Raw genomic sequence first — 27,810 nt, forward strand, 5'->3', positions numbered from 1 at the left:
AGAACTGATCTATCACTACTCACTTACGATGCCAAGCACGTTCTTTAGATTTCTGCCAAAGTGAAGTTTGCATTTCTATACAAATTATCAGTGATGTATCATAACTAAACAATAGAATCATAATACCCTTTTTAAAATTGAATATTCGTTAAAGTCTCTATTGTCTTGAGTGCCAACATATTCTGGATTGCACACTCAAACTATTTATTCCTCAAGGCTATCAACAACCACAACCACAGGGAGCTATCAAAGAAGATTCCTCCGATACTTCCAAGTAACGAATCTACAACAAAAAAACTAAGACTTCCCGACATCCCCGCTAACAAATCCCACCGCGATCACCAGTTACAACATGCCCAAACCGTCCCGTACGCAGCCTGTGTCCCTCGTAAGGATACGGACTCGGTCCTGGTGCCGGAAAATCCTCTCTGCAGGACATCTCGTTCATTTCGCGTCGGACCGTAGACGTATCTATTACGGAACCCGCAGCGAGCGTAGAGCGTCGACTACACGAGTTTTCCGAAGTACGGGAAGTCGGGTATGTGTCCGTGAACAGGACTAAGGACAATGCTTTGTGAATTGCGGAGGCTCCGCGTCCTTTGGGGATTTCTGTTTGTAACAGGTGAGGTTTCACGTGAATTTTGTGGTTTTTGAAGAAAATATGTCGGTGGTTTTTCGAGTTGTTTGTGGCTTTTGGTAGTGTTTCTATCGTTTGATTTTTTTCTTAGTTTATGTCTTTTATTTTGATTTTTTGTTGATGCACATTTTTGGATATCAACTTCGTGAATCGATGTAAAGAGGAGATACCTTTCAAATTGTACTAAATATGCATTTTATCTGAACAGATTAGTTAATAATATTTATAACTTTCGACTTTCACAGAATTTTATTGGAAATAATTTTTGTCATTTGAACTGTGGAAAGTTAAATGACCACCAACTGTAAAGCTTAAGAAATTGAAGGATATTTTAAAAGTTTAATGTTATATGAACATTAAACATTAAATGTGCAAATTTACGCCTTCAGCACCTAATGAATAATAATTCAAAAACTAGCTACAGAAAGATTATAATTTCTATATTGTCTAGTTTATGTGAGTATATATGCTATCAGCAAAGTGTGTCCGACTCAAGAAGTGAGAAATAAAGCTTATATCAACCTAGTTAATTCCATATTATATTAATATCATACGATATTAATTATTTATCTGGTTAAAGTATCAACAAAAATGCCATCAACATAACCATTGTCAAACAGAAGATTTCCACGCTATTTCATAGGAATTCATGGAATGGAAATCGTACTTCTTTTTCTTTATGTATTTTCTTCTTTCATTACCAAGTGCAGGTGTTAGCCAATTTTATATTATTTATTAACTGGATAATATGTAGATTGACGTTTTCATCGTATTTAGTTTGACAAATCATTAGGGATTCACAGCCCAGCTTGATTTTCAAGCTACTTGGCTCGAGCTTGACTTATTTCAAGTCAAGTAGTAATTTTTCAATCTCAAGTCAAGTCAAAGTATTTATTTATCGAGTACTTGAATCATATCAAGTTTCTTGATTTTTAGCAGTTTTGATGTGTAGTATCACATCAATAAAAAAATGATGAAATGCGAAGGAACCTTGCAAAAAACACTTTTATTTATTGAACTTATTATATAAAATAACCAAGAATATCAACTCTTTTGAAATAGAAATATAAATTAAATCACTAAAAATCATAACAAAATGAAAAATAATAAAAAAATGAAGTTTCCTAATATTGAGAAACCTCCAGGCTTTGTTTGATTTCATAATTTTCCATCCAGGATCTAAGACACATGAGGCATCCTTTAGATTTGTCGCCTAACCTATTGCGGGTTTTCGTAACTGTAAGAGCAGCTCTGGAAAATTGTCTTTCAACAGGAGCTGAAGATGCTGGCGTTGATAAAATATCCTTGTCTATTTTGGCCAAATTTGGAAAGATATTTCTGAAACTACCAAAATCTACCAATAGATTTCATAGAAATGTGAGAAAACTACTAATAAAGTCACACTGGCGAATGCTTCAGTCTCTCGGCGCTCAAGGAATCCCCTTATTTAGTCTTAGCGCGCACGAGATGGCAGAAATATATGCCGTGCGACGCGTTCATATCAAGCTCAAGTAATATCAAGTAGCTTGATATCAAGTCAATCAATAAACATCTAAAATCAAGTCGAGCCAAGCTCAAGTATGTAATTTTTCACGAGCTTTATTTTCAAGACAAGTAGTTGGTTAAAATGTCAAGATATTTGGCTTGATGAATCCCTACGAATCATTGAAACCAGCTTGTTTAAAAAAATTGTGGGCACGTAGATCTCGTAACATGTGAATTTACTGGAAGATATACATAAAAACATCTTCAGAGCGTTAATAGTGTCATATTTTACTCAGGAGGAAAAAGTTATTTGGATATATTGCGGTACCTACAAAACTTTTATATTCAGTAAAACAGAGTTATTTTCTTTGGGTTGAGTACTTGATGTCTGACTGTGAATGCAAATGGAGAATATAAGTAATTCTACAAACTAGTTAGTGACCTAGTTATTGTCTCTTCATTTTGCGGTTTAGTGAGAATGATGTTATCATTTCCTCTGAATGAGAAAGTTTTCGCCGTAAATGGTCTCAAATGTTAGATTACTAATGAAATATTTTTTGTTTATTGTTTTTCGGTTGGTTGTTAGTGGATTAACTTTTTAAATCCATGAAAAGTTTGTAAGCTTATTTGATATTTTGCTAGGATTCATCTGAATGAATCCTAGCAAAATATCAAATAATTATTGAATTTGTTACTGATAACAAATTCAAGATTCAGAAATTCAGATTTAAGAAGAGAATAGTATGTGTATCTCGTTGTGAAAGAACATTCTCGAACTCCAATTAACATTGTCTCCGGGAAAATATCACTTTTACTACTTCATACTAATTTCTTCCCCCAAAAATCTTCAACCCTCACCCCAACACAAACTATTCCATCAAACAGATACCAAGATGAATATACAGATTCCAAAACTTTTCGAGAACTTCGATAACAACAATCAAAATTTCCCTTTTCGGAATTTTCCAGACCAAACTCAATTTCCCTGTCGAACGCGGTGTCATACATCTCCTCACCTCCTAATCGAATGCTTAGGCTCCTTGCGCACTCGTCAAACTGTGAAACTGGCCTATTCGTTTCCGCTGAAAGTTTCTTGGCATCTCCCTTTTTTCCCTAAATCGGCTTACAAGTAACTCTGGGAGCAAGGTGCAAAGTTCGTGGGAAAAAAAAACGGAACACAACGAAAGCATGTTGGTGGCAAGTGAAAATACTTTCGAGCTTTCGCTCTCAGCGATTTTTCTTGAGGTACAGGAGTGAATATATGTTTTCTGAACTGTTGGAAAGTTCTTAACTTGTAGATCTGTCTATTTTTTCAGTAATTGTTGAAAAATGTTTCAATTAGAGGGCAATATCTTTCCAGCCAGCATTCTTTTGAGGTCTGAGAACAGGAAAAAGTCGCTGGAGGCCAGATCTGGCGAATACGGTGGATGGAGAAGCAATGCGAAGCCCAATTCATGCAATTTTGCCATTGTTTCCATTGATTTATGACACGGCGCATTGTCTTGATGAAACAGCACCTTTTTTCTTCAAATGGGGCCGTTTTTTAACGATTCCATCCTTTAAACGATCCATCACGCTATATAATAATAGCTGTTGATGATCTGGCGTTTTTGGAGATACTCAATGAATATTATACCTTGCGCATCCTAGAATACTGTTGCCATAACCTTGCCAGCTGACTTGTGTTTTTCCTCGCTTTAGATTCGGTTCATCGTGTGCAGTCCACTCAGCTGACTGTCGATTGGACTCCGGAGTGAAATGATGGAGCCATGTTACATCCATTGACACATATCGACGCAAAAATTCAGGTTTATTGCACTTAAACAGCTCCAAACACTGCTCAGAATCATTCAGATGATATCTTCACAATGTCTACTATCACGATGAACTTCACTTCACGGTCATTCAAAATTATTTTGTGATCTTTTTCAAATTTTTGCGTCGATGACAGGCTCTTTTGGGCGTCCACTGCGTTCGCCGTCTTCGGTGCTCATTTCACCAAGTTTAAACTTAGTGTACCAATCAATGATATTTGATTTTTCTGGAGCAGACCCCGGAAACTCTTCATGAAGTCAAGATTTTGCTTCAACTGTATTTTTGCCCTTCAATAAGCAATATTTTATCAGCTCACGAAATTTTTTTTCCCATCTTTTTTTCAAATAACAAAAGTAGCTACACTCATAACGCAATATCTCACAAAATAATGGTCGGACTGCTGTCAAATTTTGACACGTATCGTTTAAAGGTTGGTACTAACTAAAAATCAAATGGATTTAATATTAGCACAGCCATCTGTGTATCAGACCGGGGAGATTTCAATTGGCCTAAAGTATAGTTCAGATGGAAAGTTACTCTGATATCATCTTTGGTTTTGTGTTTTACTCTATTTCAATCTTAATAAAGTCTCTGCAATGCATTGTCCGTTATCTTTCCAGGAATCTTGAAAATCTTTTGGAATAATAATCAAATTAAAAAACTGAGTGGACCGATTAAATCTATCTTCGTTTGAAATATATGTACAAGTTAAAGACTCACCCTATATAGGTCCTACATTTCCTAGAAATCAGGAAGAACCTTGATAAAACGTCAATTTCAAAATTCAAGAGAAGAACAGAAAAAAATGAAATCCTATTGTCCCCGTAGATTGAATCCTTCTCTTATAATCCCCGGAACGCTACATCAGCTGCCTCTACCGGCAGCTGAAAGAAGCAAAACCCCTCATCAATTCCCTCTAGTCGGCTTAGTCTCAAATGAAAAATTCATTGATAGCCGCTACTGGAACCTTCCGACCTTATATAAAGAAAAATTCAGAAATTTTTTAATGAATTCGCTAATGAAAACGAAACCAAGTCGGTGTATATACCTCATTAAAAATTATCTCTTGATCTCTCTAACTCAACGTTCTTTTTGGATTCATTAGATAATATTAACTTTCCGGTGATGAATCTGCCTAATGAAGATTTCTTTGGGAAGGAGGTACTACGTTTGAAGACTAATCATGATCCTTCATGAGGTATTTGAATGGAATATAAAGAATCTGGTAGTTTTTCTTTAATTTTATTACATTTGGTGAAACTTGAGAGGTTGATAATTGCTTCCGTCGTTTTTTTCCGAAGTTCGAGGCTTTATTGTGAAAAACTGGTTGTACATTTATGATTCAAAGCATTGTCCATTGCTGGCCACTACTTTCTCCCATCTTTCGTGCAGTGTACGAATCCCGCGTTGAAAAAACTGTTCATCTTTTGAAGCGATCCACGAATCGATCCAATTTTTTTCTTCTTTATAAGACCGGAAGTGCTGGTCAGCCAGGCCGTGTGCCATTGATCGAAATAATTGATAGTCCGAGGAAGCAACGTCTGGAGAATACGGCGGGTGGTGTAGGACTTTCCATTTCAATGTTTCCAAGTATGTCTTGATCACTTTCGCAACATGGGGTCGAGCATTGTCATGGTGTAAAATCACATTGTCATGTCTCTTGTTGTATTGCGGCCATTTGTCTCTTAATGCTCGGATCAAACGCATTAATTGTGTTCGATAACGATCGCCTTTGATTGTTTCAATCGGTTTGAACAACTCCTAATACCCTACGCAGAGCTATTTCCACCAAATACTGAGCATGACCCAGGAACCGTGAATATTCGATTTGGCCGTCGACGTGGAAGCATGGCCGGGATATCCCCATGATTTTATGCGCTTGGGATTATCGTAATGAACACATTTTTTGTCTCCAGTCACAATGCGATGCAGAAATCCCTTCCGTCTTTGCCTTGCAAGCAGCTGTTCACAAGCAAACAAACGTCGTTCAACTTCTCTCGGCTTCTACTCATACGGCACCCAATTTCCTTGTTTTTGAATCATTTCTATGGCTTTCAGGCGTTTTGATATGGCTTCTTGTATCACTCCCAATAATCCTGTCAATGCTTGTTGCGTTAGACACGAGTCTTGATCAAGTAATGCCTCCAATTCTGCATCTTCGAAAACCTTCTCTCTTCCACCGCAAAGCTGGTCTTCGACGTCAAAAATCACTGTTCTTGAAGCGTTGAAACCACTCTCGGCACGTTCTTTCACTGATAGCGGCCTCATCATAAGTATTTGGGAGCATTCGATGAGCATCAGCCGTATATTTCTTCATATTGAAGCAGAAAATTAAAACCTCCCTCGAATGACGAGAATTTGGCTCGTAAGCTGACACAAATCGACTAATATTTCCATGGTGTTATGTTAAAAAATACCTAATCTACGATCTATTTATTTCAACTGTCAGTTCCTTGACTTACAACTTTATATAACAATAACAAAAGAGGTGGAACGCCGTTGTTTACTTATGGACAGTTAACTTTCTCTGCAACAAGCAGTTTTTTTTACATCGAATCCATCAAAGCCAAACGCCGTTGTTCACTTCAGGATGGGCAGGGTAAGAACTCTATCTAAAATTCACATTTGGCTTAAATATCTCTAGAGTACTCAATAAATCAGAATAAATAAAAACATTCACTTCCAACGAATAAAATCTGAACAAAAGGAAAGCTACGCCACTTCCAAAACTCCCCCCTGTTTTCACCCTAGAGGGGGATTCACCAGGGGCTTTCTTGTTTTCGAAGAAAACCCCTCGGAAGTGACGATACTGCCAAATGGCCCCTCCGATCTGAAAATCTCTCCAGGAACGCCACATGTAAATCAAGCAGAGTTTTATGGTTATTATTCTCTCGACATTTCTTCCAATTGTTCCCCTATTTAGAAAGGCAATAATGCAATTTAGATCCCAGTTCTACTTCCTCGAACTTTTCGAGGAAGTACAAGTCCCTGAATTGTGGACCGTTAAGGGATGACTTCGAGATATGAGGATAGAAGGAGAACTGGAAGGGGTTTGCGTGTCACGTTTAAATGTCAACGGATGTTCTGGAAATTGATGACAGGGCAGCTGACGAAGAGTAATTACAGGCGTCTCGATTGCTTCTCTTTCAGTTGGAAATTTTCACAATTAGACGTCGACAGATCAAAGAAAAAGTGGGTTTGAGATGACATCGAACACGATAAAAGTATTTTTCGTTCGATAAATGAGTAGATCTGTTGATTTGTAGTTCTGATTGAATAGTAGATCTACTGATCAGTAGGTGCACTAATCAGTAGTTCTAGTTACAAGAGACTCCGCCCATTAACTACTAGTAAAGGATGTTTTCTTAGAGCTATAGAACTTTAAATTGCAATAAAACAACGATGGATTATTTGATTGACATGAATTTTATTTATCCGCAAGATAATCTTGTGGCATTACATTTTAAATATGATTTCTGGCATATGACCGCCATGGCTGACTCGTATGTAGTCCAATCTGGACGTCCAATTTTCGATTACTTTTTCCAACATTTGTGGCCGTATATCGGCAATAACATGGCGAATGATGTCTTCCAAATGGTCAAGGGTTTGTGGCTTATCCGCAAAGACCAATGACTTTAGATAGCCCCACAGAAAGTAGTCTAGCTGTGTTAAATCACAAGATCTTGGAGGCCAATTGACAGGTCCAAAACGTGAAATTAGGCGGTCACCAAACGTGTCTTTCAATAAATCGATTGTGGCACAAGCTGTGTGACATGTTGCACCGTCTGTTGGAACCACAGCTCCTGGACATCATGGTTGTTCAATTCAGGAATGAAAAAGTTAGTAATCATGGTTCTATACCGATCAACATTGACTGTATCGTTTTTGAAGAAGTCCGGACCAATGATTTCACCAGCCCATAAAGCGCACCAAACAGTCAGTTTTTCTGGATATAACGGTGTTTCGACATACACTTGAGGATTAGCTTCACCCCAAATGCGGCAGTTTTGTTTGTTGATGTAACCATTCAACCAGAAGTGCGCTTCATCGGAAAACAAAATAAATTGGACGTAGTGCGCGATACGTATTCCTTACCGAACCATTATTTTCGAAATAAAATTGCACTATTTGCAAGCGTTGTTCAGACGTGAGTCTATTGATGATAAATTGCCAAACCAAACTGAGAATAAATCACTCGACAGCTGTTAAATCGGCCGCCATCTTGAACAGAAATGCCAACTTAAAGTTATATACCTCGAAAAAAAACACCCGTTACTAGCAGATCTACCAATTCTTATTATTCCTTATGGTCTAGATCTACTGTACATTAGGTCTAATCATAATTAGACCTACCACTCAGCAGTTCGAAAACTGTTTTAGATCGATACGAACAATATTATTTATGCGCTTACTTGAAAAACTTTGCTTTCAAAGTTATGGTCAGGAAGTGCTGTTCTATATTGACGGATTCCGATAGATAACAACTTCTTTCTCTTGTCAACCAGTAGGGGGCTGTAAATTCCCGGAAGTTGGTCGATGTAATCTTCTACGAGAATCCCTCCGGTTCTGTCTTATTTCCCATTTGGATTTGTCGCTGAATCTTGGGGAAATAAGAAAAAAGCGGAAGGGTTGAATAAAATATGGCCGACAACAAAGGCGTCACTGGAACGTTTTGCTTCGCAACATGGTTGGTTTTTTGATGGGAACTGTCTTTGGGAGAAATCAGGAAGGTGGTATAAATAAAATACGAAATTCTCTCGGTTTAGTGGTTACGAAAATATTGGGTGATTTTTTTCGATATTCTTTTTGAATTTCTTATGACCCTGGTTGAGTGATCACCTTAAACTTTGCAGGATACTTGAAAGAGTCATTTTAATGTAAATGGCTTGGCTTGATTTTCAAGCTACTTGGCTCGACCTTGACTTAATTTCAAGTCAAGCTCAAGTCGAGTAGTAGTTTTTTAATCTCAAGTCAAGTCAACTATTTATTTATCAATTACTTGAATCATATTAAGCTACTTAATTTTTAGCAGATTCAATGTGTATTGTCACATCAATAAAAAAAATGATGAAATGAGAAGAAACCTAGCAAAAAACACTTTTATTCATTAAACTTGTTGTATGAAAAAACCGAAAAAAATCAACTTTTTTGAAATAGAAATAAATGAAATCACTATAAATCATAACAAAGTAAAAAATAAAAAATAAAGTTTCTTAATATTGAGAAACCTTCAGGCTCTGTTAGATTTCATAATTTTCCATCCAAGATCTAAGACACATGAGGCATCTTATAGATTCATCGCCTAACCTATTGCGGATTTTTTTTACTGTAAGAGCATCTCTGGAAAATTGTCTTTCAACAGAAGCTGAAGATTGATTAACTTCGAATACATTTGTATTCTGCAGAACAAAAAACATTTTTAGCTAATTTTTTGTTTTCATTTGAGTGATAAGATAAAATTCTCATGTTACATTCAACAAGTTGAGAGTAGACTTCTGACGATATGTGTATATACAAATGGTAATTCAATTTTTTATGTAACTTATCAAATTATCAAATTTTGTTTTTTTCTCTACAGAATCAGACCTTATATTCTCATTATAAAACGATAATATGCAACGCTGCAAAATGATAAGATTTATTTTCAAGAGGAGTTCTTTTTTCAACATCAAAGTCCATTACTCTGCTAATGGAAAAAATATTCTTGTTTATAATGTTGGCTAAGTAGGTATGCGGCAGTTTCCACTGGTTCATCCAATCCTCAAACCTCTTTCCATCGATTTTCCATATAACTCGTCGAAAAAACTACGCAGCGGCCGAAAAAAAACAATCTAATTCACCCATGTGATCTCATTGGAAGCGATGACCCAGAACTGATATCCAAAAAAAAAAAAAAAAGTTTCATTTCACAGCCCAATAACGATTTGAATAGGATAGGTAGTTTCGATGAAAAAAACATTATGTTTTAATGCTTCCAATGAAGAAATCATTCAGTTGGTTTCATTGCGAGCTATCCATTCCGAAATTGAATTTCACATGTTCTATATGTACCTGTATCAAAAAACTTCCATGAATTTTTCATAGCACTTTTATTCCCACAATAACAGAACTCCTATTCAATTTTCAACGTGTTCTATTCAATTGTATAAAGTAGACGGAATACTAAACTTTCATCACTAACCCACCATCAGGAGTTCAGACCCCTTAGTATCAATTCAATTCAATTCAATTCTTTATTGATCCCTAAGGCACAGAATAATGTATAGGACAAGTCAACATCAGGAAAAAAAATAGCATAGTTACAAACTTTGAGATGCAAAATTTGACATTACAAGAAACAATATAAAGGATTAACTCAATGAGTCAGAAAGAAACTCCTGAGTGCTGTAAAAGCATTTATCAGCTAATATACATCAGATTTTTTTTTTGAAAGTTTTGATATCTAGCGATTTCAGCTCGTTTGGAAGATGATTGTAAAACTTGATTCCCCCAAAAGTAGGCGAGGTCTCATATTTGCTTGTGTTATGTCGTGGTATGCAGACGATGCTACTATGTCTTGTCTGATATTCGTGAAAGTCAGAACACTTCATAAGGTTATTAATGTTATATTATACATGCAGGAGACAGTTCAAGATGTAAAGAGATGGAAATGTCAGGATTCCAAAATTATTAAATGTCGGTCTACAGGACACTTGAGGACGCAGATTGAAAATTAATCTAATGATTTAGGTTACCTGCCTAGATGATAATTCGCCATTTTTGATTTATCTAGCGATTTTGCTAATCGTTTCCTTTCTAAAGTCGTTTACACTGGGTTCCTTTTTTTTCGGATATTTTTACCTACAATATTTTCCTGGATTTGTTCGACGCCGATAAACAATGTTTAAGTAATATATCTGATTCTCACATTCACAATCGATCACATACACATAAAGAAGGCACATAGAGTGCCTTCTATACCTTCATAGAAATAAAACAGAATTCCTTAAAAATAATACTAATTTTACGTATAACACAAGAACGGTTGATATTACTTTTCCACAACATAAGCTATCTCTATCTGAAAAAAATCCATCATATATGTGCATAAAAATTTTCAACAAATTACCCCAGAATATGAAAAATATTGAGAATTATAAGATCTTCAAGGCAAAAACAAAGAAATTCTTGATTAATATGGAACCCTATTGTTTGGGGGATTACTTTATATAATCAAATTGTAAAACATTGTAATTGACACTATTTCATTTTGTATTTTTTCTGTGTATAAAAATTAAAATCTGAAATAAAGAACATATCTATCATCTATCATACGATCGATGAAAGATTACCTATCACACCACAAGATACAAAGGGCGGTAAGCATGCAAAGCTCCTAAGACTAAATGGGATTAAAAACATATGTTCCGCTGAAAACATTTAGCATTTATCAGTTACTATTTTCGAATTCAGAATCGTAGTAATTTTGCATATGTTGAATGTGTAAACAAATTCCACGTAATTCGAAGTGTTGTTTTTCGTCTTTATGAAATCCATCTCTCATTCAATAAGGGCAATAGGCAATTTATATTGGTTGGGTTGCCATGTGTTATTTATTGAACAGGCGGCTTAGTAAAGACGGTTTGGAGATTTTATTGCAGGGAATGTTGATAAACGCAGCAAAGCGGACCAACTTCATGTTGTTTTTAAGAATCAAGATTATATTTTTTCAGAAATATGAAAGAGCGGCCACAAACTGGGCTAAATTGCCGCCCAATGAAGAGAGGCGCCTGAAACAGTCTCTTCACTGTTTCACCCCTAACGCCGGCCCTGAATGGATTGATCTTGACTGTATTGATTGTTTAGTATACTAGGTAGGGATTCATCAAGCCAAGTAGCTTCTATTCTTGCCCGGTCAAGCTGAGAAATGTCCTGGCATTTTCCAGGGAATATTTCAATATTACAACTTTCGTTATTCGCTGAATTTTCATTTCTTTTTCGCTTTAACACCTGTCTTATAGATATTTCTATGTCTTATGATATCAATAATGATTATTTTTTATTATCGCTCATCTAACAAGCACCTCCACCATTTCGCAACTCAACGACCCGAAACATCCACCATTTTGCAACGCACACTTTTCGATAACAACTGTTACATATCTCTAAAGTAACATTCGCATCAATTCACGCATCGTTGGAGTCGGAAACATAGCTCCTTTTGTCGTCATCACTACAACGGAATTCGACCCCCCGAATGTGAACATATAAAAATCGGTGTTCTGAAAAAAGTTGCCCAACAAAGGGCAAAAGAGAGAAGAATACCCTTTGACCATTCACGCGCGAAGGCACTTTTTCCTTTTGTTTTAATTTTCGGCGTTTCTAGTCCGCAAATGGAAATGGATGCAAAAGTTTGCTACTCGTATACGTACGTTCAACGGGTTGGTTTGAAATCGGTAATCAAGTAGGCGCTTATTCAGGTCGCTTGGAATTTTTTAATTACGTTTGACGAGCATTGAAAATGTTGCAGATTTTCTTTGTTAAGTAACAGGCCAATTGAAAAGTCCCCGGCCTACCAAAGTACAAATTTTTGAGGCAAAATTCGATTTTATTATTCAACATAGTTGCCTTCGAGGACGATACAGCAATTATAGCGATCTTCCAACTTTTCCATACCATTTTCGTTGTACGATTTGTCTTTCGCTTCAAAATAGGCCTCAGTTTCGGCGATTACTTCTTCATTGGCGCTAAATTTCTTTCCAGCAAGAATTCTATCAAGGTCTGAAAACAGGAAAAAGTCGCTAGGGGGCAGATCTGGCGAATACGGTGGATGCAGAAGCAATTCAAAACCCAATTCATGCAATTTTGTCATTGTTTTCATTGATTTGTGACAAGGCGCATTGACTTGATGAAACAGCACTTTTTTTTGAAATGGGGACGTTTTTTAACGATTTCATCCTTTAAACGATCCAATAATGCTATATAATAATCGCTGTTGATGGTGTGGACCTTTTGGAGGTAATCAATGAATATTATACCTTGCGCATCCCAGAATACTGATGCCATAACCTTGCTAGCTGACTGTTGTGTTTTTCCTCGCTTTGGATTCGGTTTATCGTGTGCAGTCCACTCAGTTGACTGTCTATTGGACTACGGAGTGAAGTGATGGAGCCATGTTTCATCCATTGTCACATATCGATGCAAAAATCCAGGTTTATTATAGCTTCAAACACTGCTCAGAATCATTAACACGTTGTGTTTTTTGATCGATTATGAGCTCGTACGGCACCCATTTTGCACACAGCTTTCTCATGTACAAATATTTTTGATTTTTCCATCGGTGACAGCCTCTTTTGGTCGTCCACTGCATTCGCCGTCTTCGGTGCTCATTAAATAACGTTAAAACTTAGCATATCAATCAATGATGGTTGATTATCCTGGTGCAGACCCCGGAAACTCTTCATCAAGCCAAGATTTTGCTCCAACTGTATTTTTTCCCTTCAACAATCAATATTTCATCAGCACACAAAATTCTTTGTTTTCCATCTTTTTTCAAATAACAAAAGTAGCTACATGATATAATTTTCACACTATTCACTCTACCTTATTCCCGTAATTTTTTCACGTAGTAGTACTTCCTCCAAATTTCTAGAGATACTCATGATTTAAAGAAAAAAATAAATCATCGAGGAAAATTCGAAAAGTTCTTCCACTTGAACGATTCCAGCGCTTTATTATTCGAGAAAAACAATCCGAAATTAGCGATGAAAGATTACCCCAAACCCTCGCTTTCTTTCCCAAGATAGCCGTGAAGAAAAACCCCAGTATTTTCCCGGAAAATTCCCGGCATTCGACAGCGGAAAAATGAACGTTTTAATCCACTTCGTTTTCCACCATTTCCCCAGCGAAATTAATGCACTTCTTGGCCAATTCAAGTCGCGATAAGGAAATCCGCGGATGAAGAATGCACTTCTGCCGTGAACAAAGGCTTTTCCACCCCTTAGCGCAGCACGCACACCGGGAAATGATCCGGCAAATGCATTTCCCTGATATTCGCGCGCGACTCGCTAATTTAACTTTTCCAACAAACGATAATAAATGGGGGAAATTCATTAACATTCGGCGGAATTCGCAATTTACTATCTGCGGGGTTTTCCCGGAAAAACTCGGCCAAGATCGTCGGCCGGTCATGGGAAATGCCGCAGGATGTGGGAAAATTCTAATTATGCCGTTTATATAAGCAATGAATTATCCCGGTCTCGGGATGGGCTTGCTTCGATACGAAATGGATGGTTGTTGTAGTTTCAAACTAGATTAGTTCCAATTAGCCAGTGGACGGTATAGATTCGATGTGATTTTAGTGTTATTTGGTGGAGAGAGATTAGATTAATCGTTAGCGGGGCTCAAATTTGAACATATGCGTTGGAGAGTATAGTAATTGCATGGAGATGATGACTATATTATACACACAAGAAGCTGAACGCTCAATTGTAATTGTTTAGTTCTATACTGTCCTCACGTGAAGTGAAAATGAAAAATGGGTATCTTGTATATTGAACAAGATTAATTTCAATAAAAATGTGGACGATATGGATATATAATGGGGTTAATAAGATTCATCCTAGGAGAAGCTTGACAACTATATTATCCACATGAATAATCTCAATTCTCAACTGTACAGTAGACAGTTCTATATTGTCCACACATGTTGGAATGACAGTAGATGAAAGAAGAATGTCGAATTGTTGAAGAAGTCCGGATTGGTTGGAGGTTGAAATTTAACGTTAATAGTTCCAATTAGTCTGTGAACGTTGAATATTCGATGTGATTTTATTGTTATTTGGTGGAGAGGAATCATATTAATTGCGTTGAATAGACTAGCAATTGCATGAAAATTCCGACTATATTATGCACATGAGGAAGCTGAATTGTAATTGTATATGTAGTTCTTTACTGTCCACACATCAAGTGATAGGTGTTGTAATGAGAATGTCAGTTTTTCAAAGAGAAAAAGAGGGTTGCTGTGGGATGCAGTGTGGACTGTAGAGATTCTTGTTAGTTTACAAATAAAACTTGTATTAATTGTTGGCGGAGCTCTAATGTGCACAGGAAAACTATATAATCCACAAAAATAATCTCGAATCCCAACTATATAGTGGCTAGTTCTATATTGTCCACATATGTTAGGGTGATAGGTGATGAAACAATAATGTTGAATTGTTAAATAGAGGTTGAAATTTGAAACGTTAATAGTATCAATAAGCCTGTGGACGGTATAGTCCCGATGGAATTTCAATTTTATTCATTGAAGATTTATCATTCATGAAGCTGAAATAGCTATACGGGATTCGCGAAGTCAAAAACTTGTATGGATATAATGACTATATTATCCACATCTGATCCAACCAGAGTTGATCGTTCTATATCTCTTCAGTAAAAATGAATAGATTTCTCCCTTTTGCACTTGACTGATTTTAATGAGCCTATGGACGGTATAGATTCGATAAGATTCTATTGTTTTTCCAAGTACAATGAATGTCAATTAAGATTGCTCATCTTAGGGACATATTGGTACAATCTCCATCAAAATTATCGCTATAATCAACTCCATTCACCAAGAACGTCCTAAACAAAAGCCATACTGTTTAACAAAGAAGAAAAGACGAACTCTTTCAGATTACAATCTCGCGCAGAAACACCTAATTACCAACCCTTAGGGACCGAAACGTCGCCCGAAGGCTCGGTTTCCTCTCAACAATGGACGGCGACCCGAAACTGTCCACCTGAGCCCCCCACCTCGTTTTAATTCGCGCCACGTCATGCCCCAAGACAAAGGTGAGATTGAATCGTCCTGAATTTTGAGTCGAAACCTGGAATTTTGCGAGCCGCAAAAGGGAACAAAGAGCATTATGCGGATGTCAACATTTTCCCAATTTGGAGTTATTTAGGGGGTTGATTTATGGGGAGGGGGGGTTGTTCGTGTAGAGTCGATATCGTGGAAACATCGGACAAAGGCAAGAAAATGGGCAGAGGAAGGAAGGGAGAGAGGGGAGGGTTGTGAATCATCGAGGGTCCGGAGTCTGAACAACTCCGGTAAGAAACTGCGAAGGTGCTGGAGTCTTTGTGAAATATTGATATTGAAACTTGGAAGTCCGAGTGGTTGTTTTGTTTTTGTTCTTCAGGTTGGAAGGTTTTGGAAAAGGGGAAGATTTTTTGCGATTTTCTAGTGGCATAAGAGGAAAACTATCGGAGATATGATAACTCTGATTCCAGCTTTGGGTTCAAGGTCCTAGAATTAGTAAGTAACATCATTAAAATAAAATTGAGATACGCTCGTCCATTTATTAATTCATTGCGCCTTTGGAGATGTATGGATCTATGTACAGGGTGTTCTACCTTTGACGTGACGCTCTAGTACGGTTAAGCACTGAAATTTTCTATTTTATTTCCACACAGTATCATTAGGATAAGGGTAATTTTCTTTCGATATTCTTCATCAATTTTCCATTGTTCTGATGGAGCAATGAACATGAAATTTTGCACGAGGCTGCAATCAAAGCACTGAGATCACATATCATCGATTCTAAGATGGTATTGGAATGCCAAAAAAACTCAATGAAATAGGCAACAAGGTTATCTTAGTCTGGGTTCCTGACCACTCGGGAATTAATGGGAATGAAGAGGACAATATACTTGCCAGAAAAGGAGCTCAAAACTCCTTTCATTGGCCCGGAACCTTTCTATGGTATAAGCCAAGGTTCCTACAAGAACTAGTTTCAGTAGAAGGAAGAGAAACACTCTGACGGAATATTCTTGGGTTGGATCATTCCAAAAAGTTTATTCGGAACTTTAACACTGCAAGATCTAAGAAGTATCTGGATCTTAGTCCTCACAGAGCTTTTTCGCTTTAGGAAACACCTCATGAGAATGGGTCTAGCAGAAAATGAAGACTGCAGATTCTCTGGGGAGTAAGAAGATCACCCAGTGACAGAATGCTTCGGCATCACTAGCCAACGCTAAATCTTCTTTGGACAAAGAACTTGTAGAAGTGAGAAAGTAGTCTCCTTGAAGCTATCCCATATACTGGAGTTCATAAGAACTCTGGAACTGGAAGGCGAGCTATAGATCACGCTATGGCGAGAATAGTTCTGATGGTGGGCACAATAGACCATTAGGTCACAGTGGAACGAAAATCTCTCCAATCAAATTATTATTTCTCATCCAAATGCGAATTTTGTTCTCAATTGAAGCTGCAGTTTCGAAATTGGTAGGAACACAAAATTACTTACGAAAACTTATTCGTATTCCATCCATTAACAAATTCAACCGCTACAGTCGAGATCCAAACCTACCCCTAAAAATTCCAAAGAAAATACGCGTTCAGATCATTACCATTTAATCATTTTATCTCTACCAGAAAATCGAGATCGGTTAGTCTCTCCAAAACCCCAAACCTCGTGCAGCATTAATTGTGAAAGAACATCTCCTCCCTCCCTAAAAGAAACACGATCAATCGTGCTCTCTCTCCAGAAGAAATACGGGCCCGAGGGGAGACTGATTGTGTAATGATTGAATAGATTACCCATCCCTTTCATGGAAGGGATGAAATTTATCAGACCTTAATACCTCGGGCTGCGTTACCAGATGATGTTTTTGTAACATTTTTTTTTCGCGAACAAAGGGAACGATGATGTCTGGAGGAGATCGAAGTAGATCGGAGTTTTCCCTGCTGGTATTTTGGGTGAGTTTGAGTGCTCGTGAAGCTCGATTGGGCAACGGGAATTCTGAGGGGTTTTGAGGAGTGACACTGGGATGAGAAGGTTTAGTGAATGGAGAGGTTTGCGAGTAGTTTTCTCTCCTATGCTGACGGGCTGAAATCGGAGATATTTGGTTTGATGATCAGAATTCAAATAGTTGAAATTGAAAAAAGAAAACTAGTCAAAAATAAGAAAGCTAACAGAAAATGATACCAGACGGTGATGTCTATACAAAGAAATTATAATTTAAGTAATCATCTTAGGAATGTTTTCGAACTTCTTTTGAGATTTTTAGGACTTTTTTGGGCAATTTAATGAACATTTGTCTATATTTGCCAGCTCTGGCTTTCAATTAAATACTTTCTGTGTTGGGTTATACCATGAGCTCTAAAAGGAGCTAAATCGATCTATTAGAATTAGGCCAATTGAAAAGTCCCCGGTCTGATGCACAGATGGCGGTGCTAGTATTAAATTCTTATGATTTTTAGTTAGTACCAACCTTCAAACTATACGTGGCAAAATTTGACAGCAGTCCGACCAATAGTTTGTGAGATATTGCCATCATTGATGGTTGGCGAACGCAGTGGACGCCCAAAAAAGGCTGTCACCGACGAAAAAAGTTCACAAAATAATTTTGAATGACCGTAAAGTGAAGTTAATCGAGATAGCAGACATTGTGAAGATATCATCTGAACGTGTACATCATATCATTCATGAATATTTGTACATGAGAAAGATGTGTGCAAAATGGGTGCCGCGCAAGCTCACAATTGATCAGAAGCAACAATGTGTTAATGATTCTGAGCAGTGTTTGAAGCTGTTTAAGTGCAATAAACCTGAATGTTTGCGTCGATATGTGACAATGGATGAATCTGTGGAGAAACTCGCGAATTGAGTGAAATATCGTATCACTGATGTGTTTTCATTTCCGCGTACAGAAATTTCAAATTTGCCGAACCCGCGCTAAATTTCAAAATTAGTTCAACTAAACTCAAGACAGTGGCGTCCGTCCCGAACACCGCTTTTTCACCCTCGTAGCTATCGATCACCCCCAGCCTTCTTACATTACTCCCACTGTCTCCAAAACTTTGAGACGGCAATATATCCCTACCTTAACTCATTCCACGAATATTATAATGAGTTATTTCGCCAATTTTAGAGATTTACGCACCCCCTCAGCTTGCGGGTCTCACCTACATCATCGAGCACAGACGGGGCAGGTCGTGTTCATAAGGGTGACGCTTGAAATTTGTTGACTTAATTTTCGAGGTGAACTCAGGGGTGAAACTGCGGAAACCTTGAGCAGCCTTCTCAGGATGCATGTTGGGGGGGTTTTATCTCGCGAGGGTTTCGAACTTGCGAGGGGGTGAACCGCGATAGGGGTGGGGGTGAGTTTTTCGGTTATTAGTTGGAGGTTTAGGCGTGAGGGGGTGAGATGAGATATGATTGTTTCGTTGTTTTGTTGGCTTCTCTCTTGTGATTGTGATGTTGTGGAGGTGGAATTGAGAACGAGGGGAGTTTTGCAGGAGGATAAGTTGTCTCGAAAATATCAAAGTATAACGAGGACAAACCATAGACAAATAAGAACTAGGGGGTGGTAGGAACATAGGTTTGAGAGTTGACCACACCATAAGAAAACGCGCTGTCATCAAAGGTGAGTAGCAATAACAGGAGGCCAATTGAAAGGCCTCCGGTCTATCATAGTAAACACATTTTTTTGGCGAAATTTGATTTTATTTTTCAACATAGTTGCCTTCGAAGGCGATACAGCGATTATAGCAACCTTCCAATTTTTCGATACTATTTTTGTAGTACGATTTGTCTTTCGCTTCAAAATAGGCCTCAGTTTCGGCAGTTACTTTTTCATTGGCGATGAATTTCTTTCTAGCGAGCATTCTTTTGAGGTCTGAGAACAGGAAAAAATCACAAGGGGCCAGATCTTGCGAAGCAATTCACATCCCAATTGATGCAATTTTGCCATTTTTTCATTGATTCGTGACATGACGCATTGTCTTGATGAAACAGCACTTTTTTTTTCTTCAAATGGGGACGTTTTTCAACGATTTCATTCTTTAAACGATCCAATAACGCTATATAATAATCATTCAATGAAATTCAATGAAATAAGCTATTATAAAAAGGTCTGTTTAGTCTGGGTTCTGGTTTCTCAGGAATTAAAGGATATGAAGATGCCAAGCCAATACACTTGCCAGTAAAGGAGCACAAACCCCTTTCATTGGTCCATAACCTTTCGGTGGTATCAGTAAATGTACCAACAAGAAAGAGTTTCAGGAGAAGAAAAAAAGCGAAAGAGAAACACTCTGGCTGAATCTTCCTGGGTTGGATCATACTAAAAGGTTTCTTCGAAACTTTGATCTTAGCATGAATTTGCTACACCTCCTCACTGGATTCTTTCCAGGGAATTGCCGCCTCAAGAAACACCCCATGAGATTGAGTCTAGCAGAAGATGGCGAGTGCTGATTTTGTGTGGAAGGAGGAAGAACCTCCGGATCACCTGGTGAAGGAATACCTCGCCATTGCTATCCAATGCAGAAAAAGCTTTGGACAAGAGACTTCTAGAAGCGAGGAAGTAACCTTCTTGAAGCCATCCCAGATACTGGAGCTCATAAGAACTCTGGAACTGGATGACGAGCTGTAGACGAGAACACCTTTGATGAGGGGCACAATATACCATAAGGTAGCGGTGCTTGGAAATCCCCTTTGAATCTACAATCTTCTCGAAGAACGAGAGTGATATTAAAACCTTCAACTCAAAAACGCCAAAACCCTCCTCAAGCCACAAAAATCGCATCACAATTCGAGTAAACTGAAACAGGAAGTGCATCCCATTACCAAGCCATCATCCCATTCATTTGCCATATTTGAATAAGAATAGACCTTCGCTGTATGTTCAAACGTAGCCTGCTGTTGCGAAGGTTACACTGCTCAAGATGACGTGGAGAAATAAGAGCTTCCCGCTATGTGGCATGTACTCCGAGATCACAACCCCGTTGGGGCAGAATAAATACCCCGTTCTCTGCCTCCATTGTGTTATTTACGCAGTGCATAGAGGCGGGTAAGAAGCTCCATTACGGCTTTCTGCTATTCTCATTTACATAGATATTAAAATTGTACATTTATGTAGTTCGCACATTCGAGCCACCCCGTATATGGACGCCCGTCGGGGTGGTTTTTCAAGGCGTCTGCAGACTGTGGGGGTTGTCTAAGCGTTGAAGCATATGATGAAGGCGACGTTCAGACAGACAAATTGTCGGTTTAGACTTGATGATGAGGATAGAGTAGTGAGATGCAAGGGGATGGCTTACGAAATTTATTAGATAGATGGGGATGCATTTCATAATAGTTGTTTATAGTACAGAAGGCGTTGATATTCTTTCTCGAGTTCAGGATTTAATATTCAATTCAATTGAACGAGTGGTAGGGTAAGTCATCCGTATTATAGATTATCTTCTCTAATTCAATAAATTTTTATTGAAATTATTCAAATATTTCCATAAATATGGTTTAATAATTTTTGCATTGAAAAATGTAGGTTGACAGAACCGTTTTCTGTATCACAAATTTGACACAATTGCTTTATAATTAGAAAAAAGAAGATCCAATAAAAGTGCAAGAATTGAATTGTACGTAACGTATGATAGGTGGTCAATATGAGTCAAAACTTTTAAGCACTGTATTGTACAGGGTGTCCCAGATTCGATGTTTACTGTGAGTATCTCGAGAACCCCTGATCTCTTTTTTCGAGATAATAAGATTTCAGAAATCAGATTGTGAATATGTTGATTCGTTCTTTAGTTACAAGTAGACAAAATAAGCAATAATTGTTTATGTAGCTTAAGGGTGTTTTGGTGGTAATAAAAATAGAACAGGTAATTCAATTAAAATTCGATCTTGTAGGTTCAAAATCAGAAATACGTGGAATTTCAGGATCATGAGCATTATCTGCAACTCTCCTATATATTCCTATCATCTGTCATGAGTCCAATAAACCATCAATATCACTGAAAAAAAAAGCGTTTCACAATTTTTCGAATATTCCGAACAGGAACCAAGATATAGCGAAATAAGATATTCTGCAGAAACACCTCGTCAGAGGGATTCACGGCTTGAGTTGATATTCAAACTACTTGACTTGAAATCAGCCCAATGTCAAGTCCAATACTTGATGAATAAATACTTGACTTAACAATAAAAACCTCTACTTGCCTTGAACTTGACTTAATTTCAAGTCAAGCCCAAGTCAAGTAGCTTGAATATCAAGTCGAGCCGTGAATTCCTTGAAATCAACTCACGTTCAAGTCAAGTAATAGTTTTTCAATTTTAAGTCAAGTACTTGATAAATAAATACTTGACTAGACATTGAGAAACTTCTACTTGCCTTGACCTTGACTTGCTTCCATCTTTAGTTACAAGTAGGGATTCACGGCTTGACTTGAGATTCAAGCTACTTAGCTTGGACTTGACTTGAAATCAACTCAATATCAAGTCAAGTACTTAATAAATAAAAACTTGATTTTACATTGAAAAACTATTACTTGACTTGAACTTGACTTGATTTCAAGTCAAGCCCAAGTCGAGTAGCTTGAATATCAAGTCAAGAAGCGTGAATACCAAGCCAAGCCGTGAATCCCTTGAAATCAATTCAATTCAAGTCAAGTGATAGTTTTTCAATTTTAAGTCAAATATTTGATGAATAAATACTTGATTTGACTTGATTTCAAGTCAAGCCCAAAGCAAGTAGCTTGAATATCAAGTCAAGCCGTGAATCCCTAGTTACAAGGTGTTTCTGCAGAATGTCTGTTTCAAATATTTCGTTATATCTTGGATTCAGTTTGCGATGTTCGGAAAATTGTAGAATGTTTTTTTCTTCGGTAATTTTTTTATTTTATTGAACTAATAACAGATGATAGGAATTAATTACCGTTTTTGAAATATAGAGGAGAGTTTCAGATAATGCTCATGTTCCTGAAATTCCACGTATTTTTTTACCAACAACGTCGGATTTTAATTGGATTTCCTGTTCTAGTTTGATTACCATCAAAACACTCTTAAGCTACATAAACAATTATTGCTTATTTTGTCTAGATCAACTCACGAACGTCAATTCTTGCCAATCAAAGCGAATCCTACAACTAATCTTTTTTTTTCTCGATACAACCGGATTCTCATTCCCCCCACTCCCACTACCGCCTCCTAACAGTCCCCCGGAATCGTCAAAGAGACGTGGATAAACAGCTGCGTCGGCAGCATCCCACACCACCCTCAAACCCGACGCGGGCGTCTCGACGGCGCCCCTAATAAAATTACAACAATTGTATAACAAAGTTTCCGAAGGGAATGTTTTCCACTAAACTTCTGCCGCACTGTCTTCGACGACCTTTTAGTCCTGCGATATTCTTGCTCGGTCGCCTGATACGCGAAAAATGGGGGAGAGAAAAAAGTTGGCGGAGATGATGAGTCGAAAGAGATAACGAACGTTCTGGTGAAAATTGCAGCGGGCTACAAGCTGGAAAGATTTGGCGTTGATGTTGCCAGATCCTCGTCTCAGAAGTTCGACAATTCGATCTTCGTCAATTTCCTGAGTGGTTAGTTTGAGATCTGGCCTATTTGTAGATGAAGAAGAACAACCTCTGAACTGTGAATATTAGCAATACAAATATTTCCACCAAGTTGGTAACCCTCTCATTGGCAGTCAGAAACCCTAAATATCTGTACGTCTGCCTATGAGTATTTTCAAAGGAACCTCAAAGGAGTGTACATAAATCTAAATACAGACGTACATCCTTCAAACTTTTCGTCCGATCCTGTCTGAACGTCTGAACTGTGAACATTATCAATAATTTCCACCAAGTTGCCAAAGTCGTTGTCGAAACGCTATTAAACTCTAATAAACACAGGCCAATCTCTTTCCAGCTAGCATTCTTTTGAGGTCTGAGAACAGGAAAAAGTCGCTGGAGGTCAGATCTGGCGAATACGGTGGTTGCAGAAGCAATTCGAAACCCAATTATTGCAATTATGCCATTGTTTTCATTGATTTATGACACGGCGCATTGTCTTGATGAAAAAGCACCTTTTTTTCTTCAAATGGGGCCGTTCTTTAACGATTTCATCCTTTAAACGATCCAATAACGCTATGTAATAATCGCTGTTGATGGACTGGCCCTTTTGGAGGTAATTAACGGATATTATAGCTTGCGCATCTCAGAATAGGGATGCCATAACCTTGCCAGCTGACTGTTGTGTTTTTCCTCGATTTGGATTCGGTTCATCGTCAGCTGACTGTCGAGTGGACTCCGGAGTGAAATGATGGAGCCATGTTTCATCCATTGCGACATATCTACGCAAAAATTCAGGTTTATTGCACTTAAACAACTTCAAACACTGCTCAGAATCATTAACTCGTTGTTGCTTTTGATCGATTGTGAGCTCGTGCGGTACCCATTCTGCACACAGCTTTCTCATGTACAAATATTCGTGAATGATATGATGTATACGTTCAGATGATATCTTCACAAGGTTTGCTATCTCGATCAACTTCACTTTACGGTCATTCAAAATTATTTTGTGAACTTTTTTGATTTTTTCGTCGGTGATAGCCTCTTTTGGGCGTCCACTGTGTTCGTCGTCTTCAGTGCTCATTTCACCACGTTTAAACTTAGCATAACATTCAAAGATGGTTGATTTTCCTGGTGCAGACTCCGGAAACTCTTCATCAAGCCAAGATTTTGCTCCAACTGTATTTTTTCTCTTCAAAAAGCAATATTTCATCAGCACACGATATTCTTATTTTTCCATCTTTCTTCAATTAACAAAAGTAGCTACACTCACAACTCAATATCTCACAAACTAATGGTCGGACTGTTGTCAAAGTTTGACACGTATCGTTTGAAGGTTGGTACTGACTAAAAATCATATGGATTCAATACTAGCACCACTATCTGTGCATCAGACGAGGGACTTTTCAATTGGCCTGGGGACTAATCTGACGAATGAACTGGGAGGTCAAGCAGATGGAAGTGCAATTCCTTCAATTTGACTCTGGATTTCATCGTGTGACAAGAATAAATGTCTTCATGGAAAATAATTTTTTGTTTTTTTGATTTGAGGACATTTTTTTATTACAACCAAATGAAAATTCAAAAATATTCGAATATTTTGAAACCGTTACTCTGCAAACCAGTTGAACTTTCCTGCAGAAGAGTTTTCAGGTATAAAAACGTTAATATATTCAACGACAATACAGGAACTTTTCATTTCGCTTTCACGAAGACGCCTTTTGCGATGCAGTTTTCGCAGGGAAAATCTCTATTCAGCATATTTCCACACTTGAAGGGTTCTGTTAGAAAAGTTGATTACACGTCAGGATGTAAAATGTGCAGCATATCGGATGGCGAACATGAAAGACTTCCTCTTTAACGAAATGAATTTCTCACTACACATATTTCAGGTGAAATTTGCATGAAACGCTTAGCCTGAATGGATTTTTAACGGTTGTGTATGTGTCGCATTATACAAATACGACCTTGTGTGGGTGTTCCTGGCGTACAACAGTCGGGCTGTGTCTTAAATAAATCAGAATAGAACGCTTAATATTTCACATAGAGTTGCATCATATGGGAATCGATAAAACTGACTAGATCTTACAGCATCTATTGCCAAACTCTTTAAAAGTAATTGAAGATACGGATTCGAAATCTCCAATATTATCTTCTTCTATATAAAGGGTGTTTTTTTAGAGCTATAGAACTTTAAATTGCAATAAAACAACGATGGATTATTCGATTGACATGAATTTTATTTATCCGCAAGATAATCTTGTGGCATTACATTTTAAATATGATTTCTCGCATATGACCGCCACGGCTGGCTCGGATGTAGTCCGATCTGGACGTCCAATTTTCAATGACTTTTTCCAACATTTGTGGCCGTATATCGGCAATAACACGGCGAATGTTGTCTTCCAAATGGTCAAGGGTTTGTGGCTTATCCGCATAGACCAATGAATTTACATAGCCTCACAGAAAGTAGTCTAGCGGTGTTGAATCACAAGATCTTGGGGGCCAATTCACAGGTCCAAAACGTGTCTTTCAATAAATCGATTGTGGCACGAGCTGTGTGACATGTTGCGCCGTCTTGTTGGAACCACAGCTCCTGGACATCATGGTTGTTCAATTCAGGAATGGAAAAGTTAGTAATCATGGCTCTATACCGATCACCATTGACTGTAACGTTCTGGCAATCATCGTTTTTGAAGAAGTACGGAGCAATGATTCCATCAGCCCATAAAGTCCACCAAACAGTCAGTTTTTCTGGATGCAACGGTGTTTCGACATACACATGAGGATTAACTTCACTTCAAATGCGGCAGTTTTGTTTGTTGACGCAGCCATTCAACCAGAAGTGCGCTTCATCGCTAAACAAAATAAAATGGACGTAGTGCGCGATACGTATTCCGCACAGAACCATTATTTTCGAAATGAAATTGCACTATTTGCAAGCGTTGTTCAGGTGTGAGTCTATTCATGATGAATTGCCAAACCAAACCGAGAATAAATCACTTGACAGCTGTTAAATCGGTCGCTATCTTGAACAGTAGTGCCATTTTAAAGTTATTTACCTCGAAAAAAAACACCCGTTACTAGTACTAGTAGATCTACCAATCTTTATTATTCCTAATGGTCTAGATCTACTGTACATTAGGTCTTATCATAATTAGACCTACCACTCAGTAGTTCGAAAACTGTTTGTTGAAGTAGCCATTCAACCAGAAGTGCGCTTCATCGCTAATGGACGTAGTGCGCGATACGTATTCCGCACAGAACCATTATTTACGAAATAAAATTGCACTATTTGCAAACATTGTTCAGGCGTGAGTCTATTCATGATGAATTGCCAAACCAAACTGACAATAAATCACTGAACAGCTGTTAAATCGGTCGCCATCTTGAACAGTAATGCCACCTTAGAGTTATATACCTCGAAAAAAAACACCCGTTATATGTAAATGAATCACTTTTTTCCTTGGTCACGGCATCACGCGTGAATGGCTGGACCGATTTCACTAATTCTTTTTTTGTTGTATTTTTTATTATTAGGAGAAGGTTCTTATGTAAGAAAAAAAAGAAGTGAAATGTTCCTAACAATTTATTATGATAATCTCGTGTATAAGTGGAATTCGTATTCACCGGAACTGATTTAGCAGAAAAATAACATCTTACTTTTCAGTAATGGGGTAGTAATTAATCATTCAAATCAATGAAAAAAAATGGGACCTTGCAAAAAAATGTTAGAAGCATCTAGAACTTCAAGACGTACCGTTCTCAGACAATGATTGGAGAATTCACTAAGCGTGTCTTTCAATTGGTTGTTTTAAATCTGTAAAATTTGCTAACTATTCTGGTTATTCATCAACTGTGGCTTTCACGAAAATGTGATGATTTCAGTATAGATATTCAAACTCTTGTAAGCCCTTATTTCAAAATACTCCCAAAGGTACACGCTGCAATAGATATAATTCAACCAAGAAAACTTCATGATCGTAGATCATTTTAACCCAAAAAATAATGATAAATTTGAAGTTACCTAATTTGTCTACTAACAGTTGTACTGTGACGTCATCGTACAGTTTCCTGTTTCATCATTGCCTCGCCATCTTCCCTCCAGTTTTTGCACTATTCGAGTCATAGAAACAAAGAGACCCACGTTCTCTGAAACAATTAGGTGCAACTCTATCTTCGTCTCAGATCCTGCGATATTTCATCGTCAACATTATAGGATCAACGCCTCAAGTGTCTGCCTAGCGTCGATGTCACTAATCCTGCTACATTCCTCCTTCAAATGGCTCCTCCTTTGTCTGTCTCCACGGCAGGGGCGCTGTAATGAGAACAGCGATAAATAAACCTAGATGACGTCTCTCCAGCCCTTGACAAGCCAATAATAGGAACACTATCGACGACTGAATACTCGCTCCATCTGACGGCAACAACTTATTATGCCTCCTATCAATTTCACGCTTTGAAATGTCTCCATCAATTTGCCGCCTCTAATGGTGCTCTCGCTCTCGAAATAAAAGGGTATCGGAGAGGATTATAAGGGAATCGATGAAAATCGGGA

General features: G+C 37.8%; 1 protein-coding gene across 1 annotated transcript in view; it reads left to right on the forward strand.

The window, feature by feature from the left end:
* Window positions 1-353: 353 nt before the first annotated feature.
* The window catches only part of LOC123682829, a 122,226-nt gene continuing 94,769 nt past the window's right edge, over window positions 354-27,810 (forward strand). Inside the window, exon 1 of the mRNA XM_045621634.1 lies at window positions 354-622. Coding sequence (XP_045477590.1) covers window positions 568-622 — 55 coding nt within the window. The 5' untranslated portion in view covers window positions 354-567. The remainder of the gene's footprint in view (window positions 623-27,810) is intronic.

This window comes from Harmonia axyridis, chromosome 6 (genome assembly GCF_914767665.1).
Source record: "Harmonia axyridis chromosome 6, icHarAxyr1.1, whole genome shotgun sequence".
Classification (NCBI taxonomy): Eukaryota; Metazoa; Arthropoda; class Insecta; order Coleoptera; family Coccinellidae; genus Harmonia; species Harmonia axyridis.